This window comes from Vidua macroura, chromosome 12 (genome assembly GCF_024509145.1).
Source record: "Vidua macroura isolate BioBank_ID:100142 chromosome 12, ASM2450914v1, whole genome shotgun sequence".
Classification (NCBI taxonomy): domain Eukaryota; kingdom Metazoa; phylum Chordata; class Aves; order Passeriformes; family Viduidae; genus Vidua; species Vidua macroura.
Genome location: NC_071582.1, coordinates 19,791,612 through 19,808,140, shown reverse-complemented (window position 1 = coordinate 19,808,140; position 16,529 = coordinate 19,791,612). Strand labels below are relative to the sequence as shown.

Genomic DNA, 16,529 nt, shown 5'->3' with positions numbered 1-16,529 from the left:
GTAGAGAAGTGTGGCCAGTGTGTCCTTGGAGTAGTCCTTAGACAGGACCTGCAGTGTCCAGGACCCCAGCCTGTATTGCCCATGCTTAAAATGCTTCATGTTTTTTAGGGAAATGTTCCCCAAGCAGGGTAGGGGCAGACCCTGGCCAGGCAGCTGAGCTCATCCCAGGTTTGCTCACCGTCTCTCTGGAAGCAGTTTTCCCTGCCTCTGCATCTCATTTTGCCTGAATTTTCCAGCTGAGAGGTACAAATGATTGCTGTTCAGGTTCGTCTGGGAAGAAAACAGTGATAATGACTGACATGGGAGACTGTGGGGTTTATCTTTGTCAAGATGTCAGCGATGCAAATTACATCCGTAAAGAGAAGAAAAGCAAAGAGCGGGCTATCAAAAGCCTGGTTGGAGAGGAAGTTAGCACAGGGCTAGGACAATACGGCATCCTCAAAGCACACCAGGCCAGGTACTTGCTGCCTTTATGCAGGGGCCCTTGAAGTGCCTGGAGGCACAAATTAACTTGCCCCAGTCTTTTGAAGGCAGGACGTTTTATAGATGGGAAACTGGAGGAGAAAGGGCGATGTTTCCTGTTGTAAGGCGCAGAGTTAGCGGGAGGCTGGAACTGAGACCACTGAGTCCTCCCTCCTGCTGCCAGCAGTGGTCCTTGTCCCATCCAGCAGCTGCGTGGGCAGAGGTGTCCCAACGCAGGGCTCCGCTCTTCCTCCAGCAGTAATGTCCTTTCCATTGCAGGTTTCCCTTCAGATAATCTAACACCATCTTATTATCTTCCTGGGAATTCCTCCTCCCTCCAGAGGAGAAGGCGTCAATCCCCCTCTCCTTCCCTCCCTGCCCTCCCTTGGCCGTTTAGGCTCCTTTGATCTCTTTTGTAAGGTTCTCAAACAAGAAAGTTTCCATTTTCCCTTCAGATCCCAGCGCAGCCATTTGAATATTGCTTTGTGCTGGGCTTCGAATGAAAGTCTCACGGGGGGAGTTGTCGAAGGGCCGAATGCGGCGCCGACTGAAACCGAGGGTGTGCGTGTGTGTGAGGCGAGGGAAGAGCAGGCTTCAGTGGCAAGGGAAAAAATATATCAAAGCACTTTCCCTCTACCTCCTGTGCAATCTTTTGTGCTTTATTATGTGTTTGGTGTCATAACAAACTGATGGGCTGTGAATGGCCAGATGGTCACCAGTGTTCTCCACTCCACGCTTCATTTCCTCCTGAAAGCTATGCAGAAAAATGAGATCCCATCTCATAAATGAGGGCCCATCTTAAGGACATGGGTTTGAAGGCTCTGCTGACAATGCCTGCCTTGTTTGCCTTGCTTGCTGTTGGCAGGACTGGGCAGCGCTCCTTGGTCCAGCAGATCCGGCCACCGCTGTGCTTCCTGATGTTTCTCCCATCGTTCTTGCTTGCTGGCATCACAAGCCTTGGCTGGGGCTGGAATTCAGCAGCAGTTGCTGTATTGCAGTATTGCAGTTGCTGTGGTTTAGACTTGGCTCTGCGGTACTTGGTTTGTCCTTGAGTTTAGCCCTGAATTCATTCTGCAAACCAGCTTCAATATGTGCTGTCTGAGTCAGTGTCCCCCATAGAGCAGTTCCCTTCCTGCCCACATTTTCCTTCTCAAGAAAAGCCACCACACAGGGACAGGTGGGCACTCAGATCTTGAGTCTGTCAGGATGTTGGAGTGAGCTGGGGTGTCTGATCCCTGTGGACCATTCTTCCAGGACCACACTTGTGGGTGACATGGGAACATACCCTGCTGCTGTGGAGCACCAGCCTGCACCTTGCTGGGACAAGAATTTCATGAGGGTTGAAAGGCAGGCTCCATGACAGCCCCCTTGAGTGTTCTCTGCCTGTTTTCCAGGGGACATGGGCACAGTTTCCATCTTTGGCCCTTGCAGTCCCATCACTGCTACTTTAAGTTACTCAAGTAAACATCTGAGTATCCTCTAGAGTGAATAGAGAGAAGCCAAGTGAGCAGCAGTTGTCTTAAATCTCCTGTCACCATTTGCTGTGCTTGAGTGACTTCCCCGTTTACCTGACTTCTCCTTTATACCCTTATTGTGGGTGCCAGTAGCCTAATTTATGAGGATTTGTTGTTTCCATGTTATTCTTTCTTCTCTTCACCCCCGCCTCCTTCCCCAACCTTGCCACTCTGTCCACTTGAGAATTAATGACACTTCCTACTGAGATACAAGAGGTACAGATTGGTCTGGCACCAGAGCATTGGCTGTCAGTGCTCCCTTAACCTTAGGATCTTCTCAGTGATCCTTGGGGCCTTCTGTGAGCCATCAGGCACTGCCATAAGCAGCACACCACAACCTCATAGCAAGGACAGCAAAGCTCCCTGATATCTTGGGGGACACACTGCTTGCTGGTCCCTGCTGACATGTCCCAAAAGAGACAGAGCCCACTGGGGTCTCCTGTTAGAAGCTGCTGTTGCAGTGCATCTCCACGCTATCACGTTTGCTGAGCACAGTAAAAGCTATTGAATCACTTTGTTAACTATTCTGGGGGTGGTATTAAGTGTTATTGCTTTTTGATACCAATGTCATGCCTTTAAATATTCATTAAAACTGCATGATCCCCTCCCTCCCATTAAGTCCTGAATAATCAACGCTCTGGTTTCTTCATACTTCACAAGCCAGGGCTGGATCCTGCCCACTCCTCCTTGCCACGATTGAATCCTCTGCTCTTAACAGTGATCTCCATTAGTATCTTTATTAAGTCTTAATGGAGGACTGAAAAATGCTTCCTATGGCTGCCTGTGATTTCCTTTTGGCATGTAGTGTGGAAGGGGCAGAGGTGTTCAGGCTACTGCGCCTCCATGCAGGGTGGGATGGGCCCTGACAAGATGCTCTGTTAATTATGAGTAATGAGGAGGGTGAAGGGCTGGCAATGGGCAGGGCTTGGCTGAAGACAAGGCTGGCAGTTGGCAAGGTTGGCTTCTGCTCCTTCCCTGCTAACCCAGGCAAACTCTTGGATCCTGTCAAAATTGTTTGGAAGGGCAGGGGAGAGGACCAAGGAGAGGAGATGGTTTTCTGCCCAGGAAAGGAGCCATTTGCTCTGAGGCCACACACCAGCAGTTGCCTGAGGGCAACTTCCTCGGGGCACTGGTTATGAACACAGGTTGGGTGCATCCTGGTCCAGGTAGCAGAGGGACACCCACTCAATCCATGTCCTTTAAATTCCATCTGTTCCCACACCATGTCCTCTGACTCCATGAGTTTGTGTTTTGACCTGGGCCATTTTGGCACTACAACTTCACACTGTTGAGACCTCAACAGGACAGAGCAATGTCTGGGAAAGCCAGGAAGAGCAGGAACAGTGGAAGGGCAATCTATGTCTTGCAGCGAGGGATGCCATGGAACAGGGGACAGCAGAGGTGGGATCCTGCTCCCCAGAGAGTTTAAGCAAATTAAGCAGGGGCTGGGGTTGTGTTTAGCAATGCAGCAAAGAGGAGGGCTGGCAGAGGGGAGCAGGGACCTAAGGAACCCACGGGCCATGGCACCAAGCAGTGTGACTGGCACCGAGCCAGCGGCCGCAGCTGCACGTTCGTTACCCCGAGTCACACGCGACCCCGCTCCAATTACCGCCTCTTGACACGGGCTAATAAGGGAGAATAAGGAGAGCCGGCGGTTCCAGAAGGGTTATGCCGGATGCTTCTTTCCATATTTCAACTTTGTTTCTGCTGGAACAAACGGTGGGTTTGAGATTTGATGAAGTGAGGGGGAGGCAGAGGCAAAGAGCCAAGGGGATCTTTAATGAAGCTGCAACAAGGAGCTGGAAGGTGGCTGTGCCCTTCCTTGGCATCGTGGGTTTGCACCTGCAAGTGCTGCGGGTGCAGCTTGGGAGCCCAGATGAAAGCAGGGAGGTGCACAGCCACTTGCAAAATAATTGCTCCTGCAAAACTGCGCCAGCACAAAGCGGAGGGCGGGAGGCTGAGGAAAATCAAGTCTCTAATGCTCTCACTGTACACCACAAAGGGGCCATTCATGGCAGGGATGAGGGGTTTTCCCCCTGTTTATCCTTGCTTCCAACTTTTATTGAACCCATCCTGAATTTTGTTTTAATCTCTAAGTCTAGAGCAAAAACACAGAAAGGCAGTAAAAGGGCGAGAGATTGATTGGCACATGGGGAGGTTTAGCAGGAGGTTCTGGAAGTACGTGTCCATTGGGTTGCTGGGATCAGGTTCATTAGTGGAGCTGAGTGCTGACAGCAGTGGCCTGACAATAAACTCTGCTGGCAGATACCCTGTACCAGTAACGTAAGTCAGACCTGCCATGCTCCACTTCCCTCTGATTATTAAAAATGAAGGAGGGTGCTCCTTCAAGGGGGATGGGCTCTGCAATGAATTCCTCTGTCTTCCTGCTTGGAGGACTTAGAATCTGGACTTTTACTCTCACACAAGCACCTGTCCCTGCAGTGGCTGTGTTACAGCAGTAGCCATGCTCTTCCCTTGCTGGCACACAGCTGAGAAAGACCTTTATCCCCTCAAAATGCTGCAGGAAACCCCAAGGGGTGTTTTGGCCATGCTCAACTCTTGCATCCCCACCTGCAGCCTGGCCACTCCTCAGTATATTTTGCTAGACCAGTTTGCTCTCTTGTCCAATCCCTACACCTCTGCTCATGGCACAGCCACCAACCCCATGCTTAGAAAATGCCAGTGAGTGGCTCTGAACATGACTCCCTCAATGATCTTTCCTTTGTCAAAAAAATTTAATGTCAGCCATCCGTTATGTGATGTTAGTCAGTAAATTTATTACGGGCCTGTGCCTCTTATCTGTCTTCATTGTGTCTGCTGCTGGTTCCACCTGATTTTAGGTTTCAGTAGCAACATGCAGTATATTTATCACTTTGCCCTTTGAAGCAGAACTGCTTGAATAATCTCACCTATTTGGCAGCGTCTGTCAGGCCCTGCTTTCTGTAGGCTGATACGCTGGTTTATTCTGATAAATGATTTTAAATCTAATTTGAGCTGCTGGAAGGAAGAGATCGTCTTCCATTTAAAAATGTTACTGCCAAAGGTGAAAACATTTGGTGACAAGGTGAGCAGCAGTTACAGGCATGGTGTAGTCCTCTGCAAGGCTTGGCAGGACTGCAGAAGCCCCGGGCTGAAGATCTGGAATAAAAAAGGTTCCCTAATCTTCTGCTGACAGGAAAAGTTGGCAGGAAATCTGATATTTACTGGGGAGAGAACACCCTGCCAGATTGCTGTATGATATCCATACATTTCTTTCCATTTCAAACAGTTTGCTAATGCCATTCAGGTCCTTTGGACACAGCCAGGATGTTGCTCAAGCTCTGCCATTGAGGAAACAGCGTATCTTTCCAGCTGCAGCACTGGGGTTGCTTTCCATGGGAGACCAGGGAGAGGTGAAGGGGCTTAAATCTTGGTCCTGTTTGCCTGAACCCTGCAGGACTCATCTGGGCTTTCCATCACTTCTGATCTGGCCTTCAGGCACCTCCTGGGAAGCCATGACTGCCAGGGTGGGCAACCAAAAGGCAGCTTTGCATTGTTTACAGACACACCATCCACACCAGAGTTATCTGCTGCCTGTGCTGTGGGTTGGCCAAGTATTCCACGTTCCCGGGCAGACAGGGCTTATTGACAGTGTTTTTTTGTACCAGGATAAGGTGGGATCATCATGACTTTTCTCACCCTCTTTCTCCTCTCAGCCCCTGCAGAGTTTGTGCAGCATCCCCAGTCCATTTCCAGACCTGTGGGGACTACTGCCATCTTCACATGTGTGGCCCAAGGGGAACCCCCTCCCCAGATCACATGGCTGAGGAACGGGCAGATCCTGGAGACCAGCGACCACATCAAGCTGAAGAATAACAACAGGTAGGTCCTGGTGCACTGGGCTCTGGCACTGCTGTGGAAATGGGAATGGGAGAGATGTTGGATTTCCTTCTGCATAGCAAAGAGTTGATGGGAAGGTGGCAGTGTTCTGAAGCACTTCTGGGGATTCAACTTGCGCTTTGATAAACTAAAACGCTGCTCAGGAAAAGTTTCTCTTTTGTCCTGATCATCATCTGGGTATGTCTGGACGGGCTAAGTGTTGTACCTGGAGCTGACAGGGACCACATAGACTCCTCAGTGGAGGAACTGTGCTTTAACACCTGAACATTGACCTGCCTGGGTGTGCAAATGCAAATACATTAGAAATAATATTTGTGTGGAGCCTGACTTTCACTAAACTTTAGCCTTTTATCTCACCAGGGAAGAGTGAGTACTCTGAGTACTAAATAACTGCATTTTCCTGGGAGGGGAGGGGATGTTTGTACCAAGGAAATGATGCACTTAGTGTGAAAATTACCAGTCAACAATGTAGTTTCTATGGAAATAGCATGAAAAAATATACTACAAAATAATAGCACCTGTGTTGTAAACCTGATGTATTGGTAGAGGTTTGTACTCTGTGGTGTCATAGAGCTGCTCTCTATATTAACAAATGTGTCTCAGGAAAGCAACTACCCAGCCTCACTGGAGGGTCTGGACCTTCAGTTTAGACAGTTGGGAAGTGCTGTGCAGACACCATGGCTTGTTCCTCAGGGGACAAGAGTGAGTTTATTTTTCTGAGTGTCTGTATAATGTGGCTTTTTGTTTTTTCATTTGAAGGGTTTTAAAGCTTTGTTACGTGAGTGATGGAAGGATGTGTGATACAAGAAGGATAAGGTGTGAGTGGTATCTCAATCAGAGGAGGTTTTCTCCAAACTGGAATTTTTAGAGCTTCAGAAAACTTTGTATGTGCACACACAGATGACACTCAGTTCAGGCATGTGGTCTTGTAGTTCATGGCATGGCTTTCTGAGGCATGTCTGCCCTTTATGGTGTGAACAGAGCAGAAGGGGTAGGAGGGAACTTAGTGCATCCCTTTTTGTTGATGAGGAAGTGAAGTCAAAAGCGATGAAGTCCAAGTGGTCATTAAATCCATGGCAAAACTGACACTGAATCCAGCTCTGTGTCTTGCCCAGATGTTTTCCCTGTGAAATCGTTCCTCTTCACGTGAGGAGAACAGGGGTCAGGTCTTTGGTCATGGTCACGTCTCCTGGCCAGGTCCCTGTGCCTGGAGCTGTGCTACCCATGCCCATGAACTGCAACTTGGTGAACATCTCTGTAACCATTTTCTTATGGGAGTCATTTAATGCAATTTAGCATTAGTCTTTTCCACAGTGAGCTGAACGATCAGATTTCAGCATCTGGCACAGGCTGAGGGAGCTCAGCCCGTTCCTGGGGCTCAGCTGACACGTGGCATCTTCTCAAGCTATAGTAACACGATTGTAAAGCTGAGCCCTCAGGCCGTCGTACTCAGCAGTGTTGAACTTTTGTTGTCTTTCACACTAGTCTTGGTCGACTCCAACCTCCAGCTCCAGGCAAGTGGCCATGCCTGGTGGTTCCAAAGCTGTCAGTCTGGAAAATGCCCTCACTGGTGCAGCAGGGCTGGGAGCGCCATGGCGTGGAGGAGACACATCAATGGATGATTTTTTACCTGAGCTTTTTCAAGTTTGCCCTTTGTTTTACTCTCATGGGCATGACTAAGTGCTGTAACCCACTTAGTTCCAGGCAGAATCAGTTTGTGGTTATGTCTTGGATTTATCAGTCTATTGAGCTTGGAAAATATTTGTCTGTGTAAAGATGGATCTCGAATATACTAGTAATGAAGCTACTAAACTACACTATGAGCTTTTTAATTAGATTACATGGTTTCCTAGAAAATTCATTTGGATTAAAACTCTGCTTAATATTGTCATAGATGTCTGAATGCCCCCTAAGGGATTTTTAGGAAAAAAAAGGAGTACATCATCCCAAAACATATCATGTGCTAATTGATTGCAAAATGTGTCATTGGGAGCAACTTCATTTTTGTAAACTAACACAGCCAAAAGCAAGGTTATTCTTCTGCAGAAGACGGTGTATTTGAGATATTGCTTTACTCCTGCAAGCTTGAGGCCCTGTGGGCAGCAGCACAAACCCACAGCCAGTGGATCTGTTGCTTCCCAAAGTTGTGAAGGGAACTTTTGCATCTGCCTCACCCCACACTGTCTCTCATATGCAGTAACTGCAAATCCAAGGAGAACAAACCCCACAAGGTGAGGGGACTCCAGAAACCCTTCATTGCTGAGATGCAGCTTCAGGACTGGATTCACTGGAGATTGGATGTGACTGCTGGTACAACATCAGACATTCACTTGCCAGGCTTTCAGCACAGTAAAATCAGCCTCACAGGCTGCATCCAATAAATATCTCATCCCTCGTGGTCCCTCAGATGTGAATTCCCATCACCTGATGTGTTGATGGTTTTTGGGCACATTAGCATTAAAGATCAGCCTTCTGCTGTGCCCTCTCCAGAGGTGGTTGTTATGTTTTGAAAATGCCAGCTGTGTGGGAACAAAATAGCCAATCGATGATTAGCAAAAAATCAAAAGCAGTTCTGGGATAGCAGATAATTGTTAATGAAAAATGCATGAAGGCTCAGGCATAGGGAATTGTGGGCTTTTCCATTAAAAGCTGTGAATAAAAATGACTGAAGGAGCTGACGGCGGGGCTGCCTTGCCATGCAGCCCCTGGGCTGGGGATGCAGCTGACTGCTGTCAAGGTGATGCTGTGCTGAGCCAAGCTCTCCAAGGGAGAAGCTGATGGAGCCTTTTGGCCTTTGGTGGAGCCATTCCTGTGTCCAACAGTGGCAGAGACTGTCCCTCTATGCTGATCAGAAATGCCCATGTTGCTCCTGGACTGATTCTGATAGATCATGATCCAAATGCCTGAGAGATATAAAGGGAATTTCTAGCAAAATTCCTACCCAGCATCACCAGCCCATCCCAGAAGTGGAGTGCTGCTGCAGAAGGAAGATGTGGTTACTGGCCAAGTTGGGCTTGTGTAAAATTATTTTACACACAGGCTTGTGTAAAATTATGTTTCTATGTTATTCAAAATTTACAAGGAAGCATGAAATAGCCCCCAGATTACCACCATGAAAGGTTTATTGCTTTTCTTCCTTTGACCCAATCATGTTCAGGGGGGTAATTTTCAGCCTGAAAGTGTACCACACTATGGGGTTTATATTGCCGTAATAGCAAGGAACAAAGGCCAACATCTTCAGAGAAGGCAGGCTCTCTAAATATTGATTTTCCAAGAAGATTATATTTACAAATTGTAATTAAGGGACTTCATTTGTTCCACCGGAAAAAGGCTTTGTTAGAATTTGGGCTCAGGTGGCATTTGCTCTGCTTGGTGACCTTTGTAAATTCCTCCGCACTGGTTTGCACTTGGTTTAGTGCCCTGGAAATGTCTCACTTCCAGGGCCATGAATGTTCAAGACTCATGAGGGGAAATATTCCTTTGTAAATAAACATCAGGCAACTTTGCTCATCTTTCAGTTCTCATGCTGTTAAATCCCAGTGCTGAAACAGAGAGGGGCCTTCAAGCACCAACATCCCAGCACCTGGGACCTGACAGCCCTTCTGGTACCAAACCCAGGGAAACCAGAGCCTGTCATCCACCGTGTGGCTTTTTTCTGTAAACCCTACATTAGCTGGGTGTGGAAAGGTGCAGATGGGTTTGTACATACCTTCATGGTGCACACTCCCTACAAACACTTCAATTTGTATGGTTTTGGACCACATAAGGGAAGACAGGCAAGCCTGCAGTTCCTTATGCTGTGAGTTTGAAGACGGTTGTGATTGAGGGAAGAGTGCTCTATAGCAAATCATATTTCAGTTCCCAGAAGCATGACAAATAAGTACATGGAGGATGGGGATGTGAACCCGCTGCTCCTGATTGAAGCATAATTTATGGGTTTGACTTTGGAAGTCATGTGGAAATGGCCTTTGCAAGGAGGATGGCTGCACAAGTGCACAAAGCCCTCTAAGCAGTGGGGAATCAGCATGATCCCTGCACCAAGCAGGGATCCTGTGCTAGGATCACACAGCCATATCCCACAAAAAGGACCTGCAGCAGCCCTGGATCAGCCAATGGCAACTGGCATCAGCCTCTCCTTCTCATGTGGCTGTGATTATTTTGCTATCAAGTTGCCTGTGTAATTTCTCTGCGTGCTGCTCCACTGAGCTGCTCTTGAAGTGCATCGAGTCAGGAGTTTAAGTGTTTGTTCCAACTGTTGCACACAGCAAAATCCATCAGCAGAGAATGGTCCTTAAACATAGGAGGCTTTGAGGCAGGACTGAGCCCATAGTGGTGCAGCCTAAAATTAGTCTCCCTTAAATTAGGCTGGGTCTTTTTCTTCTCCAGTATCTGTGCTGCTTGCTTGGGAAAAGGTTTGGGGGACTTTCCATTTAGCAGCAGAGAGCTCTCCCAGGTGTCTGCATTTGCAGTCCTACCAATACAGGCTCTGCCCTCCCTTCCAGTAGCTTTTTCTGAGATGTTTTGTGCTTCCCCATAGTCCTGAAGATGTAAAGACTTCTCTGCTTACTGGGGTAGGATTGAGTTAAGTCTGTGATTGTACTTTGTGGCTCATAAAAACAGACTGGGTGGGACGAGCAACATCCTTCCAGAAGCTGCTCTTGGGTGAGTCTGAAATCACAAGACTGGGCTGGGATCTTGGCCAGTGAGCTGCAGTACCTGCAAAATAGAAACTAGTCTTTCTGCATAACCCAACCCAATTTCACCTAGGACGTTCTGTATGATATTTAATTTCTGGATGTATAAGAATATGCATCTAGAGGGCTGGGAATGATACGCAGTGTCCCTCTGGGTTGCCAAGTGTCACTTTTCAAGCTTTGCACCTTAATTTCATCCTGTTTCAGGCAACCTTCAGAATACAGGGCATTTCTGCAAACCTGGGGGACAAAGGCTCCTTCCCAGCATGGCATGGGCCACCAACCCAGGAACAGATCATTTCAGTGCAGCACAGCACAACACAGGCCATGACAAACAGAGCCAGAGTAGGGATGGGTCATCTGAATGTGGCACCAGTGGCTTTCTGTATCTGCTGGCACTCAGAATGCTGTCCCTGCTAGCCACAGCCTGCTCTCTGCATTAATTTCCTCACACACCCTCCTTTGTGCGCCTGTGCGCGCGCAGGCTGATGCCCTCCCAGATGGGCCCCTCTTCTTTGTGCTCCTGAATCGATGAAGAGGCTTCCTTCAGTTCACAGACTTTTTCAGAGGAGCTTTTGGAAAGCCGATCTCCGGTCACCGGCCTGGACCCCTGACCCGAGCCAGATCAGTCATCCTGATTGCCTATGAACTGGGAAGACAGCTTGGGAATACTGCGGCTTTCGAGCAGCGGAGGCCTCTCGTTTCAGCTCAGCCGGGTGTGAATCTGCAGCAGCTCCTCTCCCCACTTCCATCAATGCCTGTCAGGGCATTGTGTGGAGATGTGATGGAGCCCTCGGCTCGCCGAGCGGCTCTGGTGACCAGCAGAAAGCCTTCTGGCATCTCGCCTCGTCTGACGTGCTCGCGGCGCTGCCAGTCTGGCACTCGCGGGAAAGTTTTCCAGCAGCAGATGTCCCAAAGTGACAGATTTTTTTCATGTTGATGGGAAGAAATAAAAGGACACTGCATATTTCAGATGGTTGACACACAGAGACGCTCTGCGCCTTCTCACACGGCAACTACAGATCTTCCTTTTGTTTGAGCTTTCTTAGAAAAAAAAAAGAAAAAGACAAAAAGCAGCAAAACCTAGGACTGAACACTGCCCTGCTGCACTGCATCCTCCATATGCTGGGAGGTGATTCTCATGGAGCTGATGTTTAGATGCTGGGCATTCTGTTCACCAGCTTCTCCATGCTCTCATAGCCAAAAATCCAGCTGTTTTAGTGTCCCATAGCCTGCGTATCATTCTAGGTGACATGGGCTCCAGGTAATGGATGGCCAAGGCTCTCATTGCACAGCACATCCAAACACAGCCAAGGAAATCTCAATGAAAATGAACTTTCTGAAGCCTGAAGCAAATTTCCAGCTACGTGCCATGCCAACTTCCCAGAAAATACTGTATTTATTTCTTTTGACTTGACTGTGTGTGACAGAGACTCTGCTCAGCTCCAGGTCCCAGTGTCCAAGTGCCATCCTTCCAGGACCACTGGCATCCTTCACATCATCTGTGTCCTACATGAGGAGCTTTGCTCACCCCCAAATCCTCCCAGGAGGGAGAAATCTTTGGCCACGGAATCACAGCACTGTCATCAGGCTCCTTGCACTGCTTTTCAGCCTAGCTCCACTCTTCCTTCCTCCCTCCACATCTTCCTCTCTCTAAGCAGAGCAAGTAAATGCACCTGGAGGCAGTGGAGCCTAAATACTCCTTGGTCCAGATCTGCTTTGTGCTTGGGAAGCTTAAGGCTGCACTTGGCCCATGTGGCAGCCTAGCCTGGCCACTCTGGGTTCCCAGATGCACAGCAGCCACATGGAAATAATCCCTGCATTGATGGGGCAGAAGGAAGTGCTGCTGCTCCTTCCACACATCTGCTTTGTGCAGGGCTGGGAGTGCAGCTCTGGGATGGCGTAATTCTGCCTTCTGCCATCTGTCCTCACAGGAGTCAGCCCTTGTTGACACAGCTGAGCCACACATCGGGTCCTTCCTCCCCGCGCCCTCTCCCAGCTCTGCCTTTCTCCTTCCATTTAATCAGATACGTTGAGCCCGTGGCTATGAGAGGAGCTTAGGGCTGATTCTTGAAAATCACCATATCAGCTGAAGCCATCACATTTGATATTCCATTTACAATGTTTCCAAGGAAACAAAGGCACAAGACATAAATAGATGACTGTTAAACATTTGCTCACTCACCATGGCCCCTGATAATTTGCAAGGCAGAAATAGGAATGTTAAATCAACAGCAATAATAAATTTTAATATATGAAGACCAATATTTTGCTGCAATTAGAAGAAGCATTTGTTCTGACATACAGGCAGGCAATGGCAGGTTATTTATCATTTCCACTTCCAATGTTCAGTTTTTCATTTACATAAAAGACAGCTTTGATTGTGATTCCCAAAAAGCCTTGAAGTGCCCCCTGCATCAGCAGGGATGCTTGGGATTTACTCATGTGCAATCAAGTTCCAGGTCCACCTAGAATTCACTTCAGGAGAAGAAAGTAATTTGTTGCTCCTTAGAAGCAAGTAGTGGATATGGATTTCGGTAGGTTTGGCTCATTTCTTACAGAAAAGTAAGAAAAAGCTCATGTGAGCTTCTGAAGTTTTTCCAAGGATGTGACAACACTCTCCCAGGACCAAAGGCATTGTAGGCAGATTTTACCATCACCTGAGCTGGGTAAAAAAACATCTCCAGTTCAAATCTGCCTTTCTAGCTCCAGCTCAGAGCTGTACCCAGTGGTGACAGTATCCATGCCATGCCTTGGAAGGGAGATACACTTGGTATTTATTTATTTATGTATTTAGGAGGCCTTGTGTCTGATGGATTCACATCCTGAATCATGTTGTTCCTCACTTGGCTTTGACTGGAGCTTTCATTGATGGGTCCCTGTTTGTGAGCAGATGTTATTAAGAAAAGCTGCTTTGCATGTTCAAATGGCAAGACAGAGCTAATGTGGTGCACAATTATTTCTGAATCAGTATTCATTTGTGTTGTTTTAAAGATATTGGGTGGTGCAACTTTTGAGCTGGCCCTGAACTTGCTCCAGTTGTCCACAGCCATTGCTGGAGGGTCGTGCAGTGCAGAAAGGGCCTCCAGTTCATGTGGCCACATGTACAAAGACTCTGACTGTCCCTGTGCAGAGATGGGCACCATGCTCAGGAATTTGCTCATTTGGGAGGCTGGTACATGGCTGGCTTTTCCCCCTGCTTTAGGGGTGTTTTCCAGGGTAGTCAGTGCCTGTCCTTTCTTGTATGGTGAAAACAGCATCTAAACCTGATATGGAAGCTTCCAAGAGCAGGCTGGAAGAACTGCTCTGGTTGTTTCCCTGGAAGGCAGCAAGCTTTGATGCACAAGCATCAAAAATAGAGGTTCTGCAGACAAAACCTGTGACTTGCTCATAAGCTTTGGCTTTTGGCTCATGGTGATGGTGCTTCTGAAAGTGCAGAAGCAGGAGCTGAGGCTATAACCCTGCTGGATAAATCAGCTAATCCCAGTGTTACCCTTAGACAGCTCTAATGTGCTATAATGCAATTAGAGCATCACCAGAGGGCTTTCTGGCTGTGTTTGATTGGACTTGGCTTAGCAACCACGTGCAGTGCCTGGATGGGTCTCACTGGTGTGTACTGGAGCTAAGCCAGTTAAAGCCGTTTTGGCTGTGTGGATGCACTTGCCACAGAGCTGGCTATGTGGTGTGGCTGGGATCTTCCTGAATCCACACCTTTAGATCCTGCTGGTCCCTGTCCCACTCTGTCCACATCTGGCTATACTTGAACCACAGCATCTGCAGATCGAGACAGATAAACTGCCCAGTCACAGGGAATGACATATACACCTCCTGGACTTCTTCTTCCCCAAAAGCACCACCCAATGGCTTCCTGAAAGCTTTCTGTGGAGATAGAAGCTGTGGGATGCCCTGCCGTGGGAGCTAGCACAGGGACCATGGCAGTCAGTGTGATGCTTGTCCCTCTCATGTCCCCACACAGCACTCTCTCCATCTATGGGATCAACCAGGCGGATGAAGCCATCTACCAGTGCCTGGCCGAGAACAGTGCGGGCTCCACGCAGGCCAGCGCCCGCCTCACCGTGCTGTGGGCTGATGGGCTGCCCAGCCCTCCTCAGGGCGTGAGGGCAGAGACTGTCTCTGCAACCACCATCCAGGTGTCCTGGGAAAAGCCCCTGCAGAACACCAAGGAGATCATTGGCTACGTGCTACACATCCGGAAAGCTGCAGGTACAGTGCTACACCCAGAGCACCTCAGCCTCCCCATAATTCAGCAACACAGCCCATTAGGTAAAACCAGGTCTGCACTGTAGTGGTCCATGCTGCCATCAGTGTTTTCTGTCACCTTCCAGTTTCTGAAGGGCAGAGATGAGGCTGTAAATACACTGTAAATACCTGCAAATACTAAATATACCATTGTAATTATCAAAAGGGTGGGGAGGATGAAGCTGCATAGTCAAATCTTGCCCATGTAGCTCTCTGGCAAAGCATACAGAGATTGCAGAATCAGAGAATTGTAGAATGGTCTGGGTTGGAAGGGACCTTATCCAGTTCCAACCCCTGCCACAGGCAGGAACATCTTCCACTAGATCAGGTTGCTTAAAGCCATGTCCCAATATTACCAATTTCAATGGCCTTGAAATGTAACCAGAAATGTGTGTGAGCAAGTACATGTCCACCCCAAGGACCTAAATTACTGCTTGCAACATCTATTTATTCTCTTTACCTCTTACAAAGCCTAACACCACTCATTTCTCTCTCCCTTTGCATTTCAGATCCTGTAGAGATGGAGTACCAGGAGGCTGTTAGCAAGAGCACCTTCCAGCAGCTAGTGACTGATCTGGAGCCCTCGACCAGCTACAGCTTTTATATAAAGGCTTACACCTCCCGGGGTGCCAGCAAAGCCTCAGAAGTCACGGTGGTGAGCACGCTGGGGGAAGGTAAGGAACGCTTTGCGCAGGGACCCTCAGATGCTGATGCCCGCTGTGCGTAGCAGCAGCGCCGCTCACCCCGACACTGCCCCGCGGCGCTGTGGCACTGTAGCCTGTGGTGTTGCTGCTCCTTGTTCCTGCTGCTCCTCGTACTCTGGGATATTGTGTAAAACTCACTTGTATCCTTGCAGGGGGGTTCACTGATTAAACACAGCATCGTCTCTCCCAGCTGATGTTGTAGCAGGGGGTGAGTGCAAATGTGTCTGGCCTTGTGCACTGCAGCTGCTCTGGGCTGTTCCTAAACTCCTTGCTAAATGCAGACTTCCTGCTCAAGCAGCATCTCATCATCTTCCAGCAGCTCTGGTACTCACAGCTCTTACTTGATAAGTTCCACACTTTGAAAGATTTTATTATTTTCTGCTCTATCCAGGGCAAATCACACTAGAGCTGAGCTGTCCTGACCTACAAATCCATGCCCTGGAGCAGCTTTCTGTTTCAGTGGGAAGTTAGGGTGATCTCTAAGGCTTTTTTTCCTGATTTGGCCACCAGTTAGCTTCCTCAGAAAGACAGTGGGTGTTTTAATATAGGACCCTTGCACACAGGTACCAGGTAGAAACCACAGCCCCAGTGTGATATGTCAGTCAGAACTGGAAGAATGTTTTCCTACAGACTCATCTATTTCTGAATCCTGGCTTGTCTCAGGTACGGAGACTAATTTCCTAGGAATCATTCTTATGAACATTCAGTAATTATGAATTTCCAGCGGAGAGGGCCTTGGGTGTGAGGATGTTATTTAGGCTCAAATGGAACTGTGTTGACTTCCAGGTGGGGGATCCCATTTTCATTCTGTTCTCAGCCCTTGCAGATATTTATTACAGAATTTAAGCAAAAACACCAGTAAATCCTTGCCTGCTGGGTTGTTGCTCTGCAAGTTTATTTTCCTTGGTACTCTGCAGGGAATCAGTCACCCTTGGAGTTTGTTTTTCCTCACAATTTAGAGGCAGAAGGATGGGCTAAGGGGAAGCTTGAAACTTCTTGACCTGATGCCCTAAGTT

The 16,529-nt window shown here is 48.3% G+C and overlaps 1 protein-coding gene across 1 annotated transcript in view; it reads left to right on the top strand.

Moving 5' to 3' along the window:
* IGDCC3 (immunoglobulin superfamily DCC subclass member 3) overlaps window positions 1-16,529 on the top strand; it is a 101,145-nt gene that overhangs the window by 73,372 nt on the left and 11,244 nt on the right. The window contains exons 7-9 of the mRNA XM_053988392.1: window positions 5,672-5,837; window positions 14,526-14,773; window positions 15,319-15,483. Of these exons, the coding sequence (XP_053844367.1) occupies window positions 5,672-5,837; window positions 14,526-14,773; window positions 15,319-15,483 (579 nt within the window). The remainder of the gene's footprint in view (window positions 1-5,671; window positions 5,838-14,525; window positions 14,774-15,318; window positions 15,484-16,529) is intronic.